Source organism: Clupea harengus, chromosome 7 (assembly GCF_900700415.2).
Source record: "Clupea harengus chromosome 7, Ch_v2.0.2, whole genome shotgun sequence".
NCBI classification, from domain to species: Eukaryota; Metazoa; Chordata; class Actinopteri; order Clupeiformes; family Clupeidae; genus Clupea; species Clupea harengus.
The window spans coordinates 1,656,430-1,682,600 of NC_045158.1; the positions used below are offsets into that span (position 1 = coordinate 1,656,430).

The window sequence follows — 26,171 nt, forward strand, 5'->3', positions numbered from 1 at the left end:
AGCGGTACTCGTTGACTATTATATGTGAGTGTGTGAGCGGTACTCGTTCACTATTATATGTGTGTGTGTGAGCGGTACACGTTGACTATTATATGTGTGTGTGTGAGCGGTACTCGTTGACTATTATATGTGTGTGTGTGAGCGGTACTCGTTGACTATTATATGTGTGTGTGAGCGGTACTCGTTGACTATTATATGTGTGTGTGTGAGTGGTACTCGTTGACTATTATATGTGTGTGTGAGCGGTACTCGTTGACTATTATATGTGTGTGTGTGTGAGTGGTACTCGTTGACTATTATATGTGTGTGTGTGAGCGGTACTCGTTGACTATTATATGTGTGTGTGAGTGGTACTCGTTGACTATTATATGTGTGTGTGTGAGCGGTACTCGTTGACTATTATATGTGTGTGTGAGCGGTACTCGTTGACTATTATATGTGTGTGTGTGTGTGAGAGTGGTACTCGTTGACTATTATATGTGTGTGTGTGTGAGCGGTACTCGTTGACTATTATATGTGTGTGTGTGTGAGCGGTACTCGTTGACTATTATATGTGTGTGTGTGAGCGGTACTCATTGACTATTATATGTGTGTGAGCGGTACTCGTTGACTATTATATGTGCGAGTGTGAGCGGTACTCGTTGACTGCCGGACTTATCCACTTGGGCTCACACAGACAACAGACATCTGTTTCTGGGCACCTCATTGAGACATCCACTGAAAGGGGCTGTAGGGGACCCCGCCCCAAAACAAAAGAGACTAAGTATAAGAGGTTGATCTCCACCAAAGCCAGAAGAATGAAGTGTGGAGAGACAAGTAGACAGAGACATGGCTGTGAGAGAGAGAGACAGGTAGACAGAGAGATGGCTGTGAGAGAGAGATGGCTGTGAGAGAGAGACAGCGTGGATGGATGGGGTGTGTTCCCAAACGATGCAGTCATGTGGACCCAAAAGTAAGCCTAACCAGAGAAGAGTCGCCTCTGATAAAGACGAGTCAGCTCATGTACTCAAAATGTCAGAGCAGGCGACATTATTCTGTTCCCCAAAATAAGGGACAGCACAATTACTGAGGCACAGCAGGTTATGTATATCATAGCCTTACAAGGACGAGGGGGAGACATCTTACAAATTACAGATGTTACAAGGATGGACTACATTTCTGCTGTAAATTAAATGCAATGCTGTGAGTGATTGATTGATGACCACATGATTAGAAGTTGCCTTTAGAATAACGACGAACCTCTTAAATTGACATATGCTGTTAAAATTCTTATCATGAAAACATCACAGCTCTGCAAGAGACAGATTATTTTGAGCAGCAACAGTGAAATACGGCCTAGAATTATAGTCCTGTCCGTTTGTGTTCCTATGGCGCACTCAGTATAACAGAATATATAAAACAAAATTGGATTAAATCACCTTTCTAAAACAGGAATCTACCTGTGTAGAAATGGCTGTAAATAATTTCTTAAAAGCTGCTATGTAAATAAATATTGCTCTGGCGTAATAGTCCATCACACATGACCCTTTCCTGAGATGCTACCCCCCCCTGGTGGTGCTAAACAACACCACAGTCTGAACAAACCTGCTCCTGACCTGACCATACAGATGATGCCTGGCTGATGGAAGAAAGTCAAGAGAATGCAGCACACTTTCCTGTTTTAAATAAATCTGGAATTTTTATGATCCATTCCATAAGTAAAAGCTGGTCTAAAACTGATAAAAGACACAAACACACACACACACACACACACACACACACACACACACACACACACACACACACAAATATACAAACGACAAAACATTTCTATGCACATACACACCTCTCTCACGGACAATGATTCTTGTGTCCTGAGAATCACAGATATCAATTCAATCAAAGTGTCCCATGTGAGATGCCGTAGCCTGGCTCTCCGGTGGAGTGGCGGTCGCTAGCAGTCAGTTGGCTAGCAGTCAGTTGGTTCATGGTGGCCTCTACCCGGCCCTCGCATGTGAGGGAGGTGTCCAACTGGTCACCATCAAGGGCTCTCATTAGAGAGTGTAGGTACTGAGGGGGGTGGGGGGGGAGGGGGGTGTTCTATCTGGCCATCAGTGCGTGCCTCTGTGAGTTCGGTCTGTGGATGGAGGCCTTTGGGTCATGGCCTCCTGGATCTGCCGGTTGAGCTCGCTGATGATGCGGTCCTCGTGCGTGTAGACGCCGGTGCGCAGCAGCGTGTCTCTCTCCTCCAGCAGCCGACTCAGGTGATCGTCCACGCTCTCGCCCCCGCCCGACACACACGCAGGCTCACGCCACGGCTGCTGCTTCAGCTCCTGTTGTTTCAGCCTGCTCGGGAATACACACACATTAGCAAACACACACTCCCATGGCACCAATTAGATGACACAAAGGGGGGGGGGGGGGGGTGTAATTACATGTATTTGATAGGCACATGTGATCCCTTGGGATATATTTCATGACCCTTGGTGTTTGGTGTATGATTGATGTCTTATTATTACACTCCCAGTGTCCTTGGCAATACAGCAGCCATCAAGATACCTGATGATGATGATGATGATGATGATGATGATGGTATCGTTGCTGTATGATCCATTTCACTCAGCAGTAAATATGTAGATAAAAACTGCTATATAACCAAGTTGTATAGCATGGTGATCTGTATAGCATGGTGATCTGTATAGCATGTATAGCATGGTGATCTGTATAGCATGTATAGCATGGTGAGCTGTATAGCATGGTGATCTGTATAGCATGGTGATCTGTATAGCATGGTGATCTGTATAGCATGGTGAGCTGTATAGCATGTATAGCATGTATAGCTGTATAGCATGGTGATCTGTATAGGATGGTGATCTGTATAGCATGGTGATCTGTATAGCATGGTGAGCTGTATAGCTGTATAGCATGGGGATCTGTATAGCATGGGGAGCTGTATAGCATGTTGGAAGACAACTGGATTACTGGAAAGCTTGATTTTGATTTACTTTATTTTGGAATTGTAATAAACCCTGTTTGGTTGGTCCTGATTTAATTTGTTACATTACCAAGAAATGTTGAGTTGAAATAGCACAAGGAAATACCACTACAGTTGCATTAAATGGACTGCCACACAATATGCTGTCGGTGTTTCCCTTGTGTCAGAGCACACCTATAAAATGAACACTATTAGTGCACCTATATGAAGCACACACCAACACACACCAACACACACCGACACACACCAACACACACCAACACACACACCAACACACACCTCATACAGCAGCGTGAGCACCAACACATACCAACACACACCGACACACACCGACACACACCTCATACACAGCAACACACACCAACACACACCGACACACACCTCATACACAGCAACACACACCAACACACACCAACACACACAGCAACACACACCAACACACACCGACACACAGCGACACACACCAACACACACCAACACACACCTCATACACCAACACACACCAACACACACCTCACACACCAACACACACCAACACACACCTCACACACCAACACACACCCCTCATACACCCCTCATACACCAACACACACCAACACACACACCTCATACACCAACACACACCAACACACACCTCATACAGCAACACACACCAACACACACCTGATACAGCAACACACACCAACACACACCTCACACACACCAACACACACCTCATACACACCAACACACACCTCATACAGCAACACACACCTCATACACCAACACACACCAACACACACCTCATACAGCAACACACACCTCATACACCAACACACACCAACACACACCTCATACAGCAACACACACCAACACACACCTCATACAGCAACACACACCAACACACACCTCACACAGCAGCATGATCGTTAGTGAGTACCAACACACCAACACACACCTCATACACCAACACACACCAACACACACCTCATACAGCAGCGTGAGCGTCAGTGAGCACCAACACAAACCAACACACACCAACACACACCTCATACAGCAGCGTGAGCGTCAGTGAGCACCAACACACACCAACACACACCTCATACAGCAGCGTGATCATCAGTGAGCACCAACACACACCAACACACACCATACAGCAGCGTGAGTGAGCACCAACAGCCCAACAAAGAGAGACATCCCGTGCTATAAACGCAGGAAACCACCAGTGATATACTCCCAAACACTTCCAAACGGAAAGAACGCACACACACACAAAAAAAGCTCAGTTTTACTGCCTAATGACAAATGACTCCACAGATCTGTCTGTGTTCCGAGGGTCAGCTAGAATGTGCACAGCTGTTTCTGTTGTAAGCCTTCAGGCAACCCAATGAATCATGGAAATCTCCTGAGATGCTGAGAGCCCGTCAAACATGCACGGAGGAGAGGAACTCATTCCTCTCGATACAACACCATGCTCAGGACATGCGTTTGAGCCTCACAGATGCACGATCACACAGACATGATACTATCAGCTGGCATGTACCACAGCCCTCATGAAATCATAACTAATACCCAATTCTCACAACTCAATGGGGAGCTAGATATTGGTGTCAGTTGTAATGAGGTTAAAACACTGAAACTGTTTGGGAGAAGTCAATTAGGTATTTGTAGTGTGTCTTCACATTTCACATTCCCTAAGTTAGTTGGCTGTGTACTTGAGGTCAATACGTGTACTTGAAGTCATTACCTGCCTCAGTCATTTCAAAGGGTAGTAAAGGGTGTACTCGGAGTCAATAAAGTAAGTACTACTGGTGTGTGAAAGTGTGAATGTAAGTATCCAGGAGCTGATTACCTGTTGAGCTCGTTCTTCTGTTGTGAAAGTGTGAATGTAAGTAGCCAGGAGCTGATTACCTGTTGAGCTCGTTCTACTGTTGTGTGAAAGTGTGAATGTATCCAGGAGCTGATTACCTGTTGAGCTCGTTCCTGATGTCCTCCAGCTCGTTCTTCTCGGTCTTGACCACCTCCTTCTCCTCTGCTGCCAGGTAGCGCAGACGCATGTGCTCCAGCTCCTGCTGCTGCTTCTTCAGCCGACACATGGCATTCTCCTGCTCCCGCTACACACACACACACACACACACACACACAGGACACACACAGGACACACACAGGACACACACAGGACGCACACACACAGAGGTTATGTTGAGTTTTAAGGTGGGTTCACTGTTGTTTGTTGTGATGAATAGGATGGCAGTACAGTCCAGCCCCTGTGTCTGCTGATTCGGTAACCACGGTTTCACTTCCCCCCAGTTTACAGAGGCCCGAGCACAGGAAGAGGAAGACTTCAAGGGTAAACGGTAAAGTAAAGGAAACGCTAAATATGTTATGTGCAACTTACTTTCATTGCTCCATTGTCAAAAAGTCAGAATCCCATTCATTCAAGAGAGAGACCACATTCACACGACTTTTATAACAGTATATTGTTATAATTGTTTTATTTTATTGTTAGTTATTGTTGTTGATGTCGATTGTGTGTAATGTATAAATGAACTATGGTCATAGGTATGTACAGTATGTACATGAAAAACAGGTTCCATGGTGTTGCTACTATCCTCAGTGTGGGCTCTCCATGGTAGGTGTTCGGCGTATATATTAAACTTTATTACAGGCTCAAGGCCCACATGGAAGATGCACAATACATATAATCAATAAATTACATATAAATACATAAATGCATACAATCATAAATACATATAAATATACAAGGAAAGAAGGGCTAAAAAAGGCACTCATGGCAGTGTTCCCAGATCTTAGATGTGTACTTGACAGAGCTGCGGCCAGGGTCTGTCATCAGATCAATTATAAAATTTGTAGAGCAGTCCAGCCGACTCATAAACTAAAAAGTAAGGTTCCTCAGCAAGGCCATGAAGGTGGTTAGACCCATATTACAGAACAGCTGACTGGCTCTAGTACTCCTGGGTTTCTTCAGGAGTATCCTAAGACAGTCATTATAGCTCTCCTTCTTGTAATTCACCCAGAGTGATACGGGGACACTGGTGTTAGGCTTCAGACCTGTTGATCACGAGGACAGTTTGCAGGAGATGGAAGTACTTGAACCATTTAAGTCCCTAAAAAGCAACTCTTAGGCCGATGAGGAACAGCTACAGGCCAAAAACAAAATCTCCTCTGTACTAGATCTATACTAAAGGCAGAGAGAGCGAGATCTGGATGACGGCGTGAGAGTCCTTGACTGGAGGAGAACTGTGGCAGTGAGCATGTGTGAGAACTACATGGCCCTCCCTGCAGCCCGGCAGCTGAGAGTTGACTGAACACAGCCAGAGAGGGTTGGGAGGGTGGAGAGGTTGCTGTGTAATTGAGTGTAATTGTGTTTTTGGTGAACATGAGAGGCCAATAAGGGCTTTTCACTACAACCTAATTGCAAGAAAAACAGGCTTTCCCTCAAAACATTTCTCTAGTGCACAAAGCCAAATATACGCCAGAGCAAAAAACCCAGCGTCCTAATCAGCAGGGCCTCCTGGGTGAAAGAGGGGGGGGGGGGGGGGGGGGTTCCCCCGCGCTACCTGTGGTCGACGGCTTCAGCGCTAAGCGCTTCCAGAGACACAACCCAGAGTCTCAACCCCAGGCAAGGTGTGTGGTAACTCCACCGCAAACTCCTCGGCTATTTCAGTAATGGCAGCCAGTCAGTCAGCATATGTTTTTGTGTGTGTGTGTGTGTGTGTGTGTGTGTGTGTGTGTGTGTGTGTGTGTGTGGTTTGTGTGTGTGTGTGTGTTTTGAAGGGGGGATTCAGCTGAGATGCAGTGCCCAGTGGCTGACCTCTGTTCTCAAGGCCCGCGCCCAGGGAGGGGTCAGGAGGAGAGGGGAGGAGAGGGGAGGAGAGAAGGGGCTGCCAGGCACAGCTCAAGTGCAGTTTTCTGGAGAGGAAAGGAGAGGAGCTGACAGCCAGGACAGGCACCTGGGGGACGTCAGCACTCTTACATTCTCAGGCCGCAAAGGCTGGCACACAAGGACAACACATCAAGTGTGTGTGTGTGTGTGTGTGTGTGTGTGTGTGTGTGTGTGTGTGTGTGTGTGTGTGTGTGTGTGTGTGTGTGTGTGTGTGTGTGTGTGTGAGAGAGAGTTGAGGGGCAGATATAATAAAATCATCATTTATCAAATCCTTTAACTTTTTAAAAAGAAAAAAAAAAAGGTCACAGATGGCCAAAAATACCCAGTGATAAGGTTCAGTAAGGATTCAAGTGTGTGTGTGTGTGTGTGTGTGTGTGTGTGTGTGTGTGAATCTGTGCATGTGATTGCTTCATAAAAAGAGTGAAACAGTGCTTCGCAAGTAAATGTAAGAAATAAAAAAAATTAAAGAATTTGTCTTGTAAACGGTGCTTAGCAGTGGTCATACAAACAACATTTAAAAATGTGATTAAAGTGTTGGGAACAGTGTCCTTGATGCTTTTGCTACATTTGGAAGTTAGCTGATCTGACAACCATGATCTCCTTTCCTTTAATAGTTGAAAATCCTTTGCATCCTTTGCAAGCCATTGCATGGTTGTGGATCATGGATATGGTCCTTTGACGTGATCGCCCAGCCCCGAGGTCAAGTTTACTGGAGGGCCACATCAGCAATGGAGTGTGATCACGAGAACCCCAGCAGAGAGTTTTCACAGTTATTTCAGCCTAACCCACTCACTGGTTCAAACGTCCAGGCGGGTAGGAATTATGGAGGCGAGTATGTGAACAATATTGCTTGTGTTGCAGCAGAGATTGCAAACAGACATGAAGCAAAAATGAAGTATATTCATTCTGGGCCTTCAGTCTGCTTGCCAAATCACTGATCCCCCCACCCCCCTCCCCCCACCTCATCTCCACCCCAGTGAAGGAAAGCGAGATGGAGATGGTTAAAGCCTGGCTAATGCTTACTATAATACAAACATGATTTATGATCCCATTTCATATTACACCGTGAAGCCCCTTAGTGCAACATAAATCAACTTGTGTTTTCTTAACACATATCTGGCACTTAAGAAAGAAAGGGAAGAAGAAGAGGGAGGAGGAGTGAAAAGGGGGAAAAAAGAGAGAGGGGCTCAGATTTTCCAGCTGGTTCTTGTCTGTAACAGTTATTAGTGAGGCCTGATAAGCTGTTAGTGTGAGCTGTGTTTACACTGCTGGGAGCTCCCCGCTGAGTTCACTGGGGCAGCAGCACAGTGCAGCGCCTCACCGCGCATACCAGCCAACCTGGGGCTCACCGTACCATACCAGTCAACCTGGAGCTCACCGCGCATACCAGCCAACCTGGAGCTCACCGTACATACCAGCCAACCTGGGGCACACCGTACTATACCATACCAGTCAACCTGGAGCTCACCGTACATACCAGCCAACCTGGGGCACACCGTACTATACCATACCAGTCAACCTGGAGCTCACCGTACATACCAGCCAACCTGGAGCTCACCGTACCATACCAGCCAACCTGGGGCTCACCGTACCATACCAGCCAACCTGGAGCTCACCGTACATACCAGCCAACCTGGGGCACACCGTACATACCAGCCAACCTGGAGCTCACCGCGCATACCAGCCAACCTGGGGCTCACCGTACATACCAGTCAACCTGGAGCTCACCGTACATACCAGCCAAACTGGAGCTCACCGCGCATACCAGCCAACCTGGAGCTCACCGTACATACCAGCCAACCTGGGGCTCACCGTACCATACCAGTCAACCTGGGGCTCACCGTACTATACCATACCAGTCAACCTGGAGCTCACCGTACATACCAGCCAACCTGGGGCTCACCGTACTATACCATACCAGTCAACCTGGAGCTCACCGTACATACCAGCCAACCTGGGGCTCACCGTACCATACCAGTCAACCTGGAGCTCACCGCGCATACCAGCCAACCTGGGGCTCACCGTACATACCAGCCAACCTGGGGCACACCGTACTATACCATACCAGTCAACCTGGAGCTCACCGTACATACCAGCCAACCTGGAGCTCACCGTACCATACCAGCCAACCTGGGGCTCACCGTACCATACCAGCCAACCTGGAGCTCACCGTACATACCAGCCAACCTGGGGCTCACCGTACATACCAGCCAACCTGGAGCTCACCGTACATACCAGTCAACCTGGAGCTCACCGTACCATACCAGCCAACCTGGGGCTCACCGTACCATACCAGCCAACCTGGAGCTCACCGCGCATACCAGCCAACCTGGGGCTCACCGTACATACCAGTCAACCTGGAGCTCACCGTACATACCAGCCAAACTGGAGCTCACCGCGCATACCAGCCAACCTGGAGCTCACCGCGCATACCAGCCAACCTGGAGCTCACCGTACATACCAGCCAACCTGGGGCTCACCGTACATACCAGCCAACCTGGAGCTCACCGTACATACCAGCCAAACTGGAGCTCACCGTACATACCAGTCAACCTGGAGCTCACCGTACATACCAGCGTGACCCTCACCGTACATACCAGCCAACCTGGAGCTCACCGTACATACCAGCCAACCTGGAGCTCACCGTACATACCAGTCAACCTGGAGCTCACCGTACATACCAGCGTGACCCTCACCGTACATACCAGCCAACCTGGGGCTCACCGTACATACCAGCCAACCTGGAGCTGAGTGACCCTCACCGCGATACCATACCAGCCAACCTGGAGCTCATCGTACCATACCAGCGTGACCCTCACCGTACATACCAGCCAACCTGGAGCTGAGTGATCCTCACCGTACATACCAGCCAACCTGGGGCTCACCGTACATACCAGCCAACCTGGAGCTCATCGTACCATACCAGCGTGACCCTCACCGTACATACCAGCCAACCTGGAGCTGAGTGACCCTCACCATACATACCAGCCAACCTGGGGCTCACCGTACTATACCAGCCAACCTGGGGCTGAGTGACCCTCACCGCGATACCATACCAGCCAACCTGGAGCTCATCGTACCGTACCAGCCAACCTGGGGCTGAGTGACCCTCACCGTACATACCAGCCAACCAACCTGGGGCTGAGTGACCCTCTACCTCCACCTAGCACAGACGCCAACAGATGCACGGCTGGCACAAGATGCAACAGCGTAGCCCCTGTCTGCTACAGATCAGTTTTTTGTGTGTTGGTTTAGAATACTGTGTCACACACACACACACTGAATAGAATAACAAGAAGTCAGGAGGGCTCACACACACACACACACACACACACACACACGCTGCTTTTGATCTGTAACTGATACAGAGCGGTGTGTTTGGCTCTGTTTATATCTCAGTCGTCCATCCCTGTCTCCGTATGAGAGGACTACAGGGGGAGGGAGGCACTGAACCTCTTCAAGGGAACGAGGGGAGGCGATGGCTAGACGCTAGCCCTTTTTGAGTACACAATCCTTAAAGGAAGGATGCGGTCTAAAGCTGAAGTTGGTCTACTGTAATCTGGCAGATATTGGGCCAACTTGAATGGGTCTCTCACATCTTCCACTCGTCTGTCCAGTGTCTTATCTTACATCACTTACAGGTGAGGAAGCCAGGTGAAGAAACGAGTGTCAGTAGCCACGCAATGGGCAGGCCTGGGGTCAGGTGAGGAGCTTATCCTACCTGCTTAAACCTGGCCAGCTCCTTCAGGGCGCGGCCCCACTGCTGCTTGTAGTGCAGTTTGGACTTAGTAGTGGTCTCCAGCTTCCGCTCCAGTTCACCCTACAAGGGACAGAACACACATGAGCACATAGGCTAGATACTGCACACCGTTTTAATGCGGCTTTTTCAGCTCCCAAAATGTTATTAAAAATAAATAAATAAATAAATACATAAATAAAGCATGCACCTCTGCATAGCCATTCGCAAAGTGATTTGTTTAACTTGAAGGTATGACATTTTTATATAGATCATTCAATGTTGAAAGTCTTTATTAATTTCCTTGAAAATCAAATGTGTGGGTAATGATGCTAAAATATGAAATCAAATATCTGAAAAGTCCTGTATCTTTAGCCCCCTATTATTTAATCACACCAATCTTCTTACATTTAACATCACAGAAACCTGCAAGAACAGACAATACATGAATGCGGTGACATTTGAATTTTGTAAAGACCCATCCCATCCTCCATTAGAACCTATATGAGTGCAGACTAGCGGTCGTGTAAAGAACCATGAACCATCCCATCCTCCATTAGAACATATATGAGTGCAGACTAGCGGCCGTGTAAAGAACCATCCCATCCTCCATTAGAACATATATGAGTGCAGACTAGCGGTCGTGTAAAGAACCTATATGAGTGCAGACTAGCGGTCGTGTAAAGAACCATCCCATCCCCCATTAAATCGGGCCGATATCTGGCATTTTGAGTTAATGGGCATCTGCATGTGCAGCCACATTCTCACCTTCTCCAACCTCAGCAGGTTCACCTCCGACGTGAGGCGGACCTCGGGCCGAGTGTTCTGCTGCTCCCGGAACAGCTGGAATTCTTTCTCCAGGAGTTTGTGTTTGCTGTCGGCGTCCAGAAGCTGAAAGGCATCAGGAGGGAGAGCAGTGAGACGTGGGAGAACCGCTTCTCTTCACAGCCAACATCTCCCACCTGTCAGACTGGCAAGCTACACAACAGCCCTTCTGTCTGTACAGAACAGACAACACAAGAATAAAACACATCCTAAAATGCTTACGACTATTACCAAATTCGGCACCACTTTAGCTACGGAGGTGTTATTTCAAAAGCATTGTTAATCGATAAGAACGAGATTATGCAGAAAAAAATAAATGTACCGGGTCAATCCACATACACACACACACACACACGCACACACAGACACACACAGAGTGAAGTTTCAGACTCTGTGGTAATTGTGTAAGGAATGGAGGAGAAAAAAAAAAAACAACATTCACCTTCTGTTTCTCCTGTCTTTTTCTCTTGACAGGAAACAGACTCCATAGAAAAACCTTCACACACAAAATGCCTGCTATTCTGCAAGAGGAGCCAGCGAAGGGGAGTGTGTGTGTAAGTGTGTGTGTGTGTGTGTGTGTGTGTGTATGTTAGTGTCAGGCGGGGGGAGGATTTCTGGCTTGATAAACTGGTTCTGGTGTTTGCCGCCACTGAACAAATGTGTGTTTACACTTTCCTGACATGGGTGAGAAGAGATACAGAAGCCTGTGTAGCCGAATTTGTGTTATGTGAGCTTGTGTGTCTGCGTGTGTGTGTGTGTGTGTGTGTGTGTGTGGTGTATTAGGAGTTGTGGCTCAGCTTGCATTTAGTGGTGGTCAGAAACTGACTTTGCTTGATTTGTTAGTAGCAGCTCAAGCACAGAACCAGATGCATGCTGGGAGAATGAGATGGCAAACAGAAGTATTTCAGCACGCGGGCAATCTGGACAGGAGACACATGCTGCCTGAACCCAGACACAACGCGTACATTTCTACTCTCACCCCCTCCCTCTCCCAACAGAAAAAAAAAAAAAACACTCTTTGAAAAGAAACAGATGAAAAGAAGACACAGAAACAGACAGAGAGGGAGAGAAAACTATAAACTATTAGAATGAAGGGAGCAGTACAACATTTACAGAGAGTGTGGCCAAACAAACGCTACAGAAGTGTGTGTTTCTGGGACTGCTTTATGGGCTTACATTTTCAACAAAATCGTGTGTTTAGTCTCACATATGAAATCTGGAACAATGTCAGATTAAATACAATCTATTATCGATAACAAATGTGCTTTTCCCACATAACCACGGAATACTGAGCGTGAACCTCCACGAGATTAGAGATAGTCAGCACTGCCAGCAAAGACTTCCAGCATAGTGACTAAACTAGCGCAAACATTGATGGCACAGTCATAGTTAGGGTCTCATGCTAGTTAGCCTAGCTTTCCTAACCATCAAACCACAGTCATAGTTAGGGTCTCATGCTAGTTAGCCTAGCTATCATAACCATCAAACCACAGTCATAGTTAGGGTATCATGCTAGTTAGCATAGCCATCCTAACCATTAAACCACAGTCATAGTTAGGGTCTCATGCTAGTTAGCCTAGCTATCATAACCATCAAACCCAAGCTTAGGGATTCATTAAGTAGTTGCTAGGGTGTGGTATTATGAACTAATTAGTTAAACTTCTGTATTTGGGGTGTTTTTGGGCTGAATGTTTTCCTATGATAATTCTAAAAGTTACATTGAGTAGACTGTAACATCTGCTAGATAACTAGATATCTTTTCATGCAAATGGTGCTCTGACATTTCAACAATTTAAGGTTATTTAAAAGTTTCCATAGCTAGCTAGCTAGTTATCTAGCATCTCAACTAGGCAACCAGGCTGCATAGGTTGATACAAAGTTTAATTTCTCAAAATCAGTACACCAATAAAGGACAGTCTTTGGTTAACTGTAATCACAACTACTTGCGGAAGATATTACATGACTTCACATAGAAAGGAAACAACCCCCCCCCCCCCCCCACCCACCCCTCCCCTCCTTGCCCTTCTCCAAACCAGGAATCTCACATTCCCATTTGAGCCATGGCTTTGTTGTTAATTGGTTGCCCGGAGATAGATTAACGGTCTGACTTTGCCGTATCAATGACATTGGCTCCCATTCCCACAACGCCAAAACGATTCATGAGAATCAAATAAATAGCTTTTAATTTGAGTGGGAATTGGGTTTTTCCATACATATCTGGTGTGTGGTGTATGTGGTGTGTGGTGTATGGGGTGTGTGTGGTGTATCTGGTGGGCTGCCTTTCATGCTGTGTTTGTGTTAAAGAGTTAGAGGCACTTAGGAGCAGACTTCACAGAGGTCACAGAGGTCACAGCACGAGGGATGTCAGGGACTCAGAGAAGGAGCACAGCCAGATGGGAGGCCTCCACTATGGCCCCGTATCACACCCCACCTCCTCCTCCTCCTCCTCCTCCTCCTCCTCCTGCACAGACGCTCCCAGCTGGACAGCCATCCAGGCCTACAAGTGTTAGAACTAGGAGAACACCTCGCTAGTGTGCAGAGGTACAAAACTGAACATTTGTGAAGTGAACTCTTCTGAAATTCTGAATTCTGAAATTCCTCATTCTGACTGCATTTACACAGTGGAGTCAGGGGGGAGGTTGTGCCTGCCGTGACCTGCTGTGACCTGCTGTGACCTGCTGTGACCTGCTGTGACCTGCTGTGACCTGGGCTCCTTGTGAGGTGAGGGAGGGGGCAGAGGTGCTGCTGTGCCTACCTGCTGTTGCAGCCGGGCGTTCTCCTCCTCCAGCTGTCTAACCTTTGCCCTCTCTAGCTCCACCTGGTGGGTGCAGTCCTCGCGCAGCCGTCGCCCACTGTCCTGCAGCTCACGCAAGGAGAACTCATGCTCTGCCCGCAACTCGCGCTGAAGCCGCTGTGTCTGCACAAAACACACACACACACACACACACACACACACACACACACACACACACACACACACACACACACACACACACACACACACACACACACACACACACACACACACACACACACACACACACACACACACACACACACACACACACACAAAAACTACCATTTGTAGCAGATGTACTATTTGTACATGTGTATCACTTACATAAACTCATCAAAAACATGCTTGTGAACGCATGTTATAATCACATGCTCACAGAAACACAAAGGCACAAACTCCCTCAGTAACTTGCTCTCACACTCTCACACACACACACACACACACACACACACACACACACTGTATATTTTCTCTGCCACCCATGATGCAGTCTGTGTGGCTGCCTTACAATGACATACAGACATAAAGAGGCAAAAACACAACCCAACTAAAACAGAGGCCACACCACGCTCTCTATACAGCTACTGCCTGCATGAGGCTACATTCTAGAGTGTCTCACCACAGAGGGTCCCAGTGTCTGTGTGTGTCTGTCTGTGTCTGTCTGTGTCTGTCTGTGTGTGTCTGTGTGTGTCTGTGTGTGTCTGTGTGTGTCTGTGTGTGTCTGTGTGTGTCTGTGTGTGTCTGTGTGTGTCTGTATCTCTGTCTCACCACAGAGGGCCCCTGTGTCTGTGTGTGTCTCTGTGTGTGTCTGTCTGTGTGTGTCTGTGTGTGTCTGTGTGTGTCTGTATCTCTGTCTCACCACAGAGGGCCCCTGTGTCTGTGTGTGTCTGTGTGTGTCTGTGTGTGTCTGTGTGTGTCTGTGTGTGTCTGTATCTCTGTCTCACCACAGAGGGTCCCAGTGTCTGTGTGTGTCTGTGTGTGTGTGTGTGTGTCTGTGTGTGTGTCTGTGTGTGTGTCTGTATCTCTGTCTCACCACAGAGGGTGTGTCTGTGTCTGTGTCTGTGTCTGTGTCTGTGTCTGTGTCTGTGTCTGTGTCTGTGTCTGTGTCTGTGTCTGTGTCTGTGTCTGTGTCTGTGTCTGTGTCTGTGTCTGTCTCACCTCCAGCTCAGCATGTGCCAAGTTCTTTTCTCGCTTCTCCAACTCGGCCAGAGTCTTTTGTAGCTGCTCCTCGAGAAGGTTGTACTCTAGCTCCTACAAAAAAACACACACAAACACACGTCACAGTGGAGACTATATTAAACTATATACGTGTGCTCCCAGTCACAGTGGAGACTATATTAAACTATATATGGGTGCTCAGTCACATGAGACTATATTAAACTATATATGGGTGCTCAGTCAGAGTGGAGACGATTTGAAAGAGGAGGCTCACAGACTGACCTTCTTCTTGACCAGCGCCTCCCTCTCGCGGTCTCTCTTCCTCCACTCCCCAGCCAGCGCCTGCATGTGGCTCAGCTCCTTCTTCTTCAGCTGAGGGGGCAGAAACAGATGAGCTCACCCCCCTCCATCCAATTCCACATCTCTAGAAACAGATGAGCTCTCCCCCCTCCATCCTATTCCACATCTCTAGAAACCTGCTACATGCTCAGATTAGCACACGAGGAGGAGGAGGAGGAGGAGGAGGTGAAGATGACTCCTCCGCACCTGATCATCAAAGAGGTCCTCCTGCGCCTCCTTCCACATCTCCAGCTCCAGGGCGGCTCGGTACTCCAGAGTCTCGCGGGGCTCGGCGCCGCCACCAGGGGGCGCCAGCGCAGCACTCGGCTGCACAGGGTTGCCACTCTGTCAGAACATGAAAGAGGAGCAGAAATTAAACAAATGGTACTAGTAGTTTGATAGTCATTTGAATGTGCTTTACCGTCCCCGTATGTATTATCCATTGTAAGTCAGATATGTATACCCGGCATAATAGACAAGAGATTCACACATTTGAAACATTAGTGGGAAGCCAACACCGTTGACCAAATCATTTGGTAAAAGTCGGTCAGTGTCCTACAGTATCTGCTAAATTCACTCATCACAGAAGTTGGGCCCAAACCTGTGGTCTTCACCAAGTAATGTGCACGTGTGCACACAGTCTACAGTGACCGATCAGGGCTCACAGAGTGTTTCTGCACTGAAATTCAAGCATACATTTTCCATTCAAAAGCCCATTTTTAATACCTAGGGTGTTGTTATGTGGGTGGAGACATTGGTGGCACGGTTCCTGTCACCAACTGAAGAACTTGCGCCAGTGTCTAACGTCAGTCTGAGTTATACCATTATACGAGTACACCAAAATATCCGACCGTCAGCCAACAGAAACCGACTTGGCAAAAATCAAACTTTGTGGGTTTTCCAGTGACACTCCCATAAATTATGATTACCTTTACGAACAGTAAATACAGACCAAGTGAGACATATGTACATTTGTCACACACAAAATCCACCATTATATGAGCTTGCAAACCACAGCTGCAAATGAACCCCCACCTGAGAAGACTCCGACATGACGATATCTTGAGCTCTGACGAGCCCCAGGTCTTCCAAGGTCGAGACGAAGCTCAGCTCCGCCACCTTCTCACTGGATCTGCATGAGGAGGAGGAGGAGGAGGAGGAGGCAGTGACACCACAATCCCTTTTCCATGGACAGACAGACAGACAGACAGGACAGACAGGACAGACAGGACAGACACGACAGACAACAAGGAACACTAACATCTGGCATGACTGTGTTTATTAGCACATCCACTGGGAATACTCACACTAGGAAGTGGCACAAAGAGCTAAGAGATGTAATATTGTGCATTAAGTGCCACCTAGTGGCTGATAGCTGCAACTGATGCTTTGGTAACTGGCCGTATGTAGGGAAAAAGGAGTACTGCAGATTGACCCAACTCACAGGACCCTAGTTTGAGGAGTACTGCAGATTGACCAGCTCACAGGGCCCTAGTTTGATGAGTCCTGCAGATTGACCAGCTCACAGGACCCTAGTTTGAGGAGTACTGCAGATTGACCCAACTCACAGGGCCCTAGTTTGATGAGTCCTACAGATTGACCCAACTCAGAGGGGCCTAGTTTGAGGGCAGAAACAGCAGTAAGGTTGTGGCCAAAGGCACTAAATGGGCAGAGCCAAGATGAAGGTAATTAGTGAAAGGTTTGGTTAAAGCCGACCAACAGCATTGCCGAGAAATCTTTTGAAACTGAATGCTTGAAATGAGATTACAATGTACAATGTCCCAAGATGGCAATATTGTGGGTTCTGGACAGTAATCGCCAGAAGCACAGTTTTAAGAGGAATACACTGGAGCGCTTCTGTTGTTTTAAAACAATTACATTTGTCTGTCAGACCTGTTTTAAAAATGCCCTAGCCACATCATTGAACACTGACTGTTAAACTGTTAAATATAACAATATATATATTGTTGATTATTGAATACTGATTATGAATGTTGATAAATGATATTGGTATGTGGTTTTTGTGCCTGTAAAAACGGGTTTTGCTCACTTTGCACATTATTTTTGTCAAGATCAATACAGCCCATCTCACGTCCATTCTCTTATTTAGGCCTTGAATGTCACATGTCCAAACGTGTGTAACGTGATACATATTCAATTTAATCATCAAAGTGTGTCTTTTGGAACACATTTCCAACTTTGGAGCTAGGTACTAAAACGAAACACGTATAGCTTGCCTCTTTGCTGAAATGTTAAATGTTTCAGCAGACATTCTGGCAGGTGCTGCGGTGTGACTTGTGGGAGAAGGAGAGGTCAGCTTTCTTTTCTACTGAAATCAAAGCTTTGGGGTGCAAAACCCAGCTTTTCTTAGTAGGCCAACCTTCCCTCCTATCCCCAATAGCATAGCCTCAGGACAGCGTATTTGAACACCTGGACGAATCTGAGTGCAATCTCTTCCTGCACTCGGTTGCAGTAAAGAAGAGATATTGTGTGGCACAACGTTTCTTCTTCTGCCCTAGTCTAATTAGACTACAATATGTGAATAAAAATAACAAGAAATGTCATTATTGTGTGTTTACATCATGGGTGAAATGTTCACTGCATTTCAATCAGACTACCTCTTCCCAGAGGGGTTTAATCTTTTAAAACAAACATTTCATTCTTTTTTTAAAGCCTGCCAGGACGTAACTTTGTGTGTTAATTTCGAGGATATGCTAGATAGATGAACTGCATAAGACAGGTTTGTTCCTGCTTCCTTGCTAGTACAGAAATATATTATGGAGTTGATCTTCCCTCCATGGCAGAGTAAGAATTAAGAGGTCTGTGTCTGTGTCTGTGTCTGTGTCTGTGTCTGTGTCTGTGTCTGTGTCTGTGTCTGTGTCTGTGTCTGTGTCTGTGTCTGTGTCTGTGTCTGTGTCTGTGTCTGTGTCTGTGTCTGTGTCTGTGTCTGTGTCTGTGTCTGTGTCGTGAATGTAAGGGTATGTGTGTCTGTGTGTGTGTGTGTGTGTGTGTGTTTACCCGTGTGCCTTGAGGATAGGTAGCCTCTCTGTATAGCTCTGTCTCCAGTGCTGTTGGCCAGAGGGGCCCAGGAAGCGGCTCTTCTCCGCAGTGAGCAGGTGGGAGAGCTGAACGCTGGCGGTGCCTAGCAGCACGTCCCTGGTGCTGGGGTCCCTGTGCCACATCTCCACCACCAGGGGCACCCTAGAGCAAGCAATACAACTCAAGCAACCCTGAACTCAACCAAGAACAGACGCCAGATGTTCACTACAGGACTCCAAGATGCCTGACGTCTAACTAAACGCTGCGTTTTATATAGAAAATAGAGTTAATATAGCATATCTAACTCATGACAGCATTGTGATCTGAGTACACTGTACGTTATTTAAAACACTTTATCTATCAATCCATACAATAAAAATTATATGAAAAAAAAAACGCAAAGCATATTCTTAGTCACTCTCCCACATTTGATTATAGAAATTACATCAAACTGTGAGACCACTGCATTACGTCGTACATCATCATTGTTGTCAAACATTTGAGTTTCTTCAGTGACCTCCGCGAGCGAACACATAAGGACTGCGGTGTTTACCTGAGGAAGGTGTCCTGGAGCTGATGGGGCAGGGCAGCGAAGTCGAAGGCGCAGTAGGACTGGGGCAGGAAGACCTCCGTGCCCCTCTTCACCTCCACCGGAGGGCTGGTCATGATGGGAGCCGCACTGCCAAAGAACTGGTACGCGTACCTGAGCATGACGGGAGGGAAAACATACAGTCCAATCCATTCACAAACACACAACACAACACTAGCAGACAACACAACACTGTGAACACATGAGAGAGACTAGAGCAATGTAAGGCAGCAACATACACACGTAAAGTACGCAAAGCACACAAAGACTGGGTACAATGTACATTCGATTTTTTTTTTACATACGTAACCAAGTAAGCTAACAACACAACTTTCACAAGTTTCTGTCTGTAACTATGTTTGTATGTATGCTGCTGCCTGTCTTGGCCAGGTCTCCCTTGAAAAAGAGATTCTTAATCTCAATGGGTTTTCTCCTGGTTAAATAAAGGTTAAATAAAAAATAAAAAAATGAATAAATTAGGATATCACACACCTCAGGGTGCAGTTGACAGGGAAGCCCGTGTCCAGGTCTCGGACACTGCGCAGGTCCATGGAGAAGCAGTAGTGGTGAGCAGACGCTGGGATGGCCACTTTTGGAGCAGAAACTGACACCGAGGAGACCAGCTCTGCTTCTGGATTCTTCTGTGTAGGAGCAGCTGCTGGACGGGACGGCATTGGCTCTGACAAAAACAACCCCAGGATTCACAGGAAATGATAACTACCGTAAATACTCAAATAAAGACCGGGATTCAATTAGAGGCCGGGCTTCAGATAGTAGCCGGGGGCGTGGTCGATACGGACAAAAAAAGGCCGGGTCCCGTATAGAGGCCGGGGGTAAAATAAGGTATCGGTAGCATATTTTAGGCTACTGTAGCCTACCAGCATCAGTCCATCAGCACAAAGCAGACATCACAATTGAATTGAATGCATTTCATAAATACATGTTCTCCTCATGCTTAATGTTGTTGGCTAATTTCATGGGCTGTTTGCAATAAAAAAAGAAATGTTTCAGCCTACTAGGCAAATTTGTTATTATACAGTTACTTGCCAAAACGAAAGAAGACATTCCTCCAAAATACCTCTTTTTAATGATTTTGTTGCCGTTTCGTGATTTCCGCTAAGAAAAAATTGTTCTTCAGGCTAATAGAACTTTAAAGTTCCAGGTGTTGCGTAGCAACCCATTACTTGCTGACTTCAAGTTACAATGACTTTCCGCTATGTTAAACGACCGGACTACTTGCGGAATGATATGAAAGGTGTGAATTAGAAGCACAAAACCCGTTGCCAATGACAGCGGTCATTAACTTTTCGCAGTGGTGAATATCAAGAAATTACAGACCTGCGGACGTTTGGGTGCCCCATTCAATTCAACAGAACTTTTTGGAACATTCTGAAGAGCCGTATAATAAGTAGGAAATAAAGGCCTGCCTCTAATACAAGCCTGCCCCAAATACAGGCCGGTGCGCTGTGCAGCCTAAATAATTAAAAGACCCCGGCCACAATTTGAGGATTTACGGTATACACTAATTAAGTTACACAGTTTAAACAAATCTTTTGATAACTGCATGATTCTACTGTAGACCACTACAGAACTGAAAAAAAAAACACATGTCTTAAAAAATATACCCTACAGTGCACAAAAAAACAACCCTACCTGGTAGTGCTGCCCATGCTGGTTGCTTCTCCTCTTCCTCCTCCTCCTCCTCCTCCTCTTGCAGGCTTTCAGCATCACTCTCTGTGTGGGCGGCTTCTTTGGTCCCTGATCTGCGACCGGCAACAGGTGTGCTCCGGCCAGGTGAGGGTGATCGTGACCTCTGCTGATGGGTGGGTGGTGCAAGAGCTGGAGCTGGGGCTGGGGCTGGGGCTGGGGCAGGGGCAGCAGCGGGAGCAGGTGACGGAGGTCTGTCACGAGACACAGCACCTTTGCCAGTCGGAAGGCCATCCCCACCCTCCTGTCCAGCTGCCTATCAAATCAAAGCCAGGAACAGTCTAAGTCTTTTGCAAAGCTATGAGACGCTAGCGCTACATGCCAGACAAGCAGGAACATCAGGGCACTGAGCAGAAACATCGGGGCACTGAGCAGGAGTGAGTGGCGCGGAGAGGCCCGGCCCACGACTGCCCCATAGGTACCTGAGGGGGAGAGGCCTCCTTCCTAAGCGTGATGGACACCCCCACCGTGGGGTGCAGGTCTGGGGGGACACTGGGCAGACTGGGCTTGGCCTGGCCGGGGGGAAGCAGGACGAACGCTCCCTCCACCGTGGCCTGCTGCGTGCTCAGGGAGACGCTGGTCAGGGTGAGGCTGGAGAGAGACACCTCAGCGCAGCCCAGAGACTGGCTCCCACAACACAGGTGGATCTGAGAGGGAATGGGGAACACACACACACACACTCATAAACATACACGTATGAACACACCAGCAAATACCAATAATTACAGATGTCTTACACACCTACACAAAACATAAAACAATTTCTCTTGTAATTCATTTTTACCCCCCAGATGAAGACAAGATGTTTGTATTTTTTCCTAAGTAATAAGCCCCCTCTAATGGCCGCGCCCCCGGACCTTCTCTGTCCCAAAAAAGGCAATTTTGAGAATTTCGAGACGCATAATGAGGCCCATAATGCCCCACGGTCATTAAGTTGCGACCCACATTTCGTCGACCTCAGTTTTTTTCCTGCACTATTCTTTACCAAATTAGCTAGTTACAAAAACATATATGCTGACTTCTTTCCAACACACAAAACTGCATATAATAGCTAATCTCAGTCACATGCTAACTGGAAAATACAAGAAAATACGTTACCCAGCAACATAACCACTGTAATTTGCTAACATTTTACTTTTTTAACAGAATTATTTATTGTATTAGATTCAATAGGCCACCAGTGGCATCCCTATAGACAGCTAGTAAGTCAACGCTCTCCCCACTCACGGTACAGCACTACCCCAGCCAACACTTAGGACTGTCACAGGTAATGCATCTGCCTCTCACGCAGAACTCTCTGTCTCTCTCCGAAGAGCTCCCGTATCTCTTTGTGATAGAGGCATCAGAACTTTCCATTTCAAAATAAAAGCTACTGTTCATATTTTTTCATTAAAATTCTTTAAAGTTCTGAACAACACAGTGCAACCCATTCAGAATGATTCTGTGACGCACCAGATGACAAACACTGCTGTAGCTGATGCTCCTACCTTTCCCAGCACCTTATCTTCTGAATAGGACCAACAAAGAGGGAGAACATGGCCCCTCAACATAGAGCATATTGTAAAGTTAAAGGAAAGACATTCAAATACTCATTTTGTTGGCCTCTCCATACATCACAGCAAGCTCCAAAGACAAGTAAAAATGGACACAACTAAAATAATAAGTACACTACATTCAATACCATTTGTCTCAAATAGACCTTTTTCCCAAACATAGTTTACAGCTGGCAAAATGATTATCCTCAAATAGTTCAACTTTGTCTTTGTCTTTGTCTACGGTAGCTGATCAGAAAGACAGATACAACCTACACCACACCATCCTTGGTTCCACTGCCATTTTGCCAAGCTGGTCATTAGCCTAGTATTCTGAAAGTTCAACACCAGCCACTAAAGTGACGCAGAATTGTACATCAGGAGGAATGTGTACAATAACAAAGGGACAAAGAGCATTGGGGAAAAGGAAAGTGTACCACTGTACTTAATCCATTCCCCCACCCTTCTTATCCCATCCATCTCTAACTCTCCATCCACACTGTTACCTCCAGACTGGGCTGTAGGCTGAGGTAGGCGCGCAGGACCTTCTCACTGCTGCGGATGCGCAGGGAGGCTCTCTCCGGCTCAAAGCTGGGAGTCACCACATTCTGGAACGGCTCGCTGGTGATGTCATTCCCCAGGAGGGCGTAGTAGAAGAAGAAGTCCATCCCTTCCGTGGAGAGCTTTGTTGTTCTGCCTATAAGCTGAAGCACACAGCCAGAGGACCAGAATGATCAGGTCAACACAGCAGCATGCTCCTCCTTAACGGGCAATGCACGGAACAGCTCATCTAAGCATCACATCTTTTAAAAGTTCTGTGTTGATGAAGCAGGAGGGATTGCTTGTGTCTTTCCCTACATTTACTTCAGGGTATTTGTAGTCTCTATTAAAAACTAGAAATAGATATTCAGAAATTAGCTAGTTAATCTTGCACCAAAATAACAAGCTATGCTTCAAAGAAACGTAAACATCTGAAGGAAATTGCACAATGCCTAATTTACACATAGTTAGGAACATGGGCAGATTTGGTTCTACATTTGAAAACATTCCAGAAAAAAAAAAAAACATTTTGTCATGAATGGGGTCAATGATCCTTGAACAGCAGTGATGGCAAGCGGTAACGGCCTGACATGCCTAACATGGTAATGGCTATGGGGCACAGACACAGGCTGGGAAGCGGCTAAACGAGGAGTGTACCTGCTCCAGTTTCGACACGCAGGCCACCGTGACGGAGAGGATGAAGAGCTCTGTGCAGCTGTCTGTAGGGCCGAGCTGGTGATAGCCCTCCTCTTCGTTAAGGACCAGCTGCAGTCTACCCATCACCACTGGGGAGCCTCCAGAAAGAGAGAACGGCTTTTCACTACAATCAATCATTGACACAGCAAACATGGCTGCAGGAACAAAGAACCAACTAGAACTGAATCTGTGGCTGAATGTGTGGCCCTAAAAAGTCAAATCCAAATCCGGGCTGGATGCACTTGGCAAGATGAATTACTTTCAGGAAATACAAATAATAACCTCTTGAAATCAAATAAGTTGGACCTACCTTGTCTTGGCGGTGCTTTCCTGGCCTTAAATGGCTCGGGGTTTTGCTTCACGTCATTCTCCAACAGCATGGACAGCAACACGGCTGGCTTTAGCTTGGTGTACTTGCTGCTTAGCAAGGGAAACCACCTTGGAGGCTGAGCGATGACATGAGAGGTCTTCAAGTCAAAGAAATCTCTTCATGCATTTCGATTCACACTCTTATCCAAATGTCACGAAATCACAACATAAAGTTCCTGTGGTAGCATCAACGCCACTGCTTAGCACACAATAGGCCAACATTGAATTGAGGACAGTGTCAATTCAGCTTAGCAGTCAAAGGGTCTTTAACAAAGGCATACCTGTTTGACTTCCTGGATGGATCTGAGGTCGAGAATGATGTACCCTACGCACTCTTTCTGGCTAGTGGTTGTGTCCACAGCAAAACACTGCAATTTGATGGGCGTACGCTGGAGTCTACAGGAAAGGTGTACCAGTGAAACACTGACCAACAAAAGACCTACACAGGGCTTGTTCCAGACAAATGTTTTATACAGAACAACCCACATTCCCTCAGACTACTAATGTATGCATGTTACTAACCTGTGTTGGTGCAGAGTCCTGCGATCAAGCTCCCATGCCAACTCTGTGCAGAACTGTGGTTGTTCCTTATGATCCACGGGGTCTGTGAAGAGCTGTTCACCGTCAAACTTGGCCTGAACTGTCAGAGCGTGGCGCTGGATCTTGGGGAAGTTACGACCTACATGAAGAGAGAGGAAAGCAAATCAAATAATGGCAACTTTAGGGCACGTCAAATTACGCTCAGATAAAGATTTCAATGTATGCAAGAGCTTCAGACCTGGAATGTATCATATAACATGCACAAAATGACTACTGGTCAACAAGCTAGCTAACATTACATCACTTCAGTGCGAACGTACTCACTAACTCGTACGTTGTATTGAAATTTGTAAGAATATGAGTCTCGAGTTGGCAACGAGTTCGAATACAGTAACACATGGGGTCAGGTAAGAATAACTGTTACTGGGAAATGGTCCACCTAGGTTGCTATCTTGCTAACCTAAACATCGCTTACTGACTCGCATCTCTACTGGGAAACTATTGACAACAGACGCCAAACATATCACGGTGAGCGTTCACTGCTATCATTAACGTCATTTATCTGAGGTCAGCCAAGTTGGAGTACTTATCCATGGCTACCTGACCTAAACAACAGTAACAACAGTTGCTGCTAGTCAGGACTTAAACAACCACAATTGACATTAAAGGTGAACAATCAACCAACACAGAGTCTGTGAATTCACTTCCATACATAACTAGCTAACTAGGAAAGGTGCTTTTACCTTCGAGAATGGAAACAACGATGAGAAGATGATCGGATTTAGAAGCCATAGCTAAGTAGCTAGCATACGTTGGCCAACTTGGTTTACTTTATTTCACGTTGCTACTTCTGAGATAACTTGAACCTTTTGAAAAGATTATTTGAAAGAAAAAGTCAAAACTAAGACAACTGTTGGCTATTATTTCACGACGGGGTTGGACTAACGTTACATCGTACAACCCTGTTGCACTCAACCAATAGGTGTTACCGCCTCTGAAGCGTTCAAAACAATTAAACTTCCGGTTTCCAGAGCGCAGTTACACTAGCCTAAATAAGACATCCGTTTTCAAACTGTTGAAAACATGTCAAAGTAAAAGTCCAGTGGCTACCGCTCGTTATGAATGGTATGAAAATAAATAAATAAATACAAAATTGAAAGGTCGATCATGATTTTGATGTCTGACTGTCGGGATTGTAGATTCTAATTGAAGCCAGTGAAATAGGCCTATGTATTTCACTGTTATTTTGGTTAACATGTGCTTTGCTGTTTCTACAAGTAGATCCTGTCAGTTGGGCTCCACCTGATCTACTTGTAGAAACCCTCGGGGTACACCTACCCGCCCCCACACCACACTGTCATACACCCCATACCCTGTGCTAGCATTTACCTACAATGTAAATAATTGCTACTTATCCTTTTAAAAGTAACCTTACAATCGCACT

At 46.6% G+C, this 26,171-nt stretch overlaps 1 protein-coding gene across 2 annotated transcripts; it reads right to left on the reverse strand.

Moving 5' to 3' along the window:
* Positions 1-587: 587 nt before the first annotated feature.
* Positions 588-25,750, reverse strand: LOC105907554 (centrosomal protein of 120 kDa). Of its 2 annotated transcripts, none has more exons than XM_031570109.2 (20): positions 25,471-25,750; positions 24,710-24,866; positions 24,469-24,583; positions 24,129-24,264; positions 23,780-23,916; positions 23,089-23,286; positions 21,473-21,697; positions 20,997-21,306; positions 19,836-19,998; positions 19,308-19,457; positions 18,734-18,916; positions 16,751-16,847; positions 15,923-16,060; positions 15,659-15,748; positions 15,377-15,469; positions 14,177-14,338; positions 11,365-11,487; positions 10,582-10,680; positions 4,922-5,067; positions 588-2,325 (listed from the first exon to the last, which is right to left on the reverse strand). In XM_031570109.2, exons 1-20 carry the CDS (start codon positions 25,517-25,519, stop codon positions 2,091-2,093), a joined length of 3,006 nt encoding a protein of 1,001 aa, XP_031425969.1. In that variant the 5' UTR covers positions 25,520-25,750; the 3' UTR covers positions 588-2,090. The 2 variants fall into 2 exon arrangements, with proteins under 2 accessions (XP_031425969.1, XP_031425967.1); XM_031570107.2 differs by having other exon boundaries at positions 19,836-20,022.
* Between the last annotated feature and the right edge of the window lie 421 nt (positions 25,751-26,171).

Excerpts from the sequence above, each read along its gene's own strand:
- LOC105907554 (XM_031570107.2), bottom strand. The coding sequence starts at position 25,519 with ATGGCTTCTAAATCCGATCATCTTCTCATCGTTGTTTCCATTCTCGAA. Across the intron at positions 20,023-20,996 it reads AGCATGGGCAGCACTACCAG|AGCCAATGCCGTCCCGTCCA; the intron begins GTAGGGTTGTTT and ends TGTTTTTGTCAG. Across the intron at positions 16,848-18,733 it reads CCTATCCTCAAGGCACACGG|ATCCAGTGAGAAGGTGGCGG; the intron begins GTAAACACACAC and ends CTCCTCATGCAG.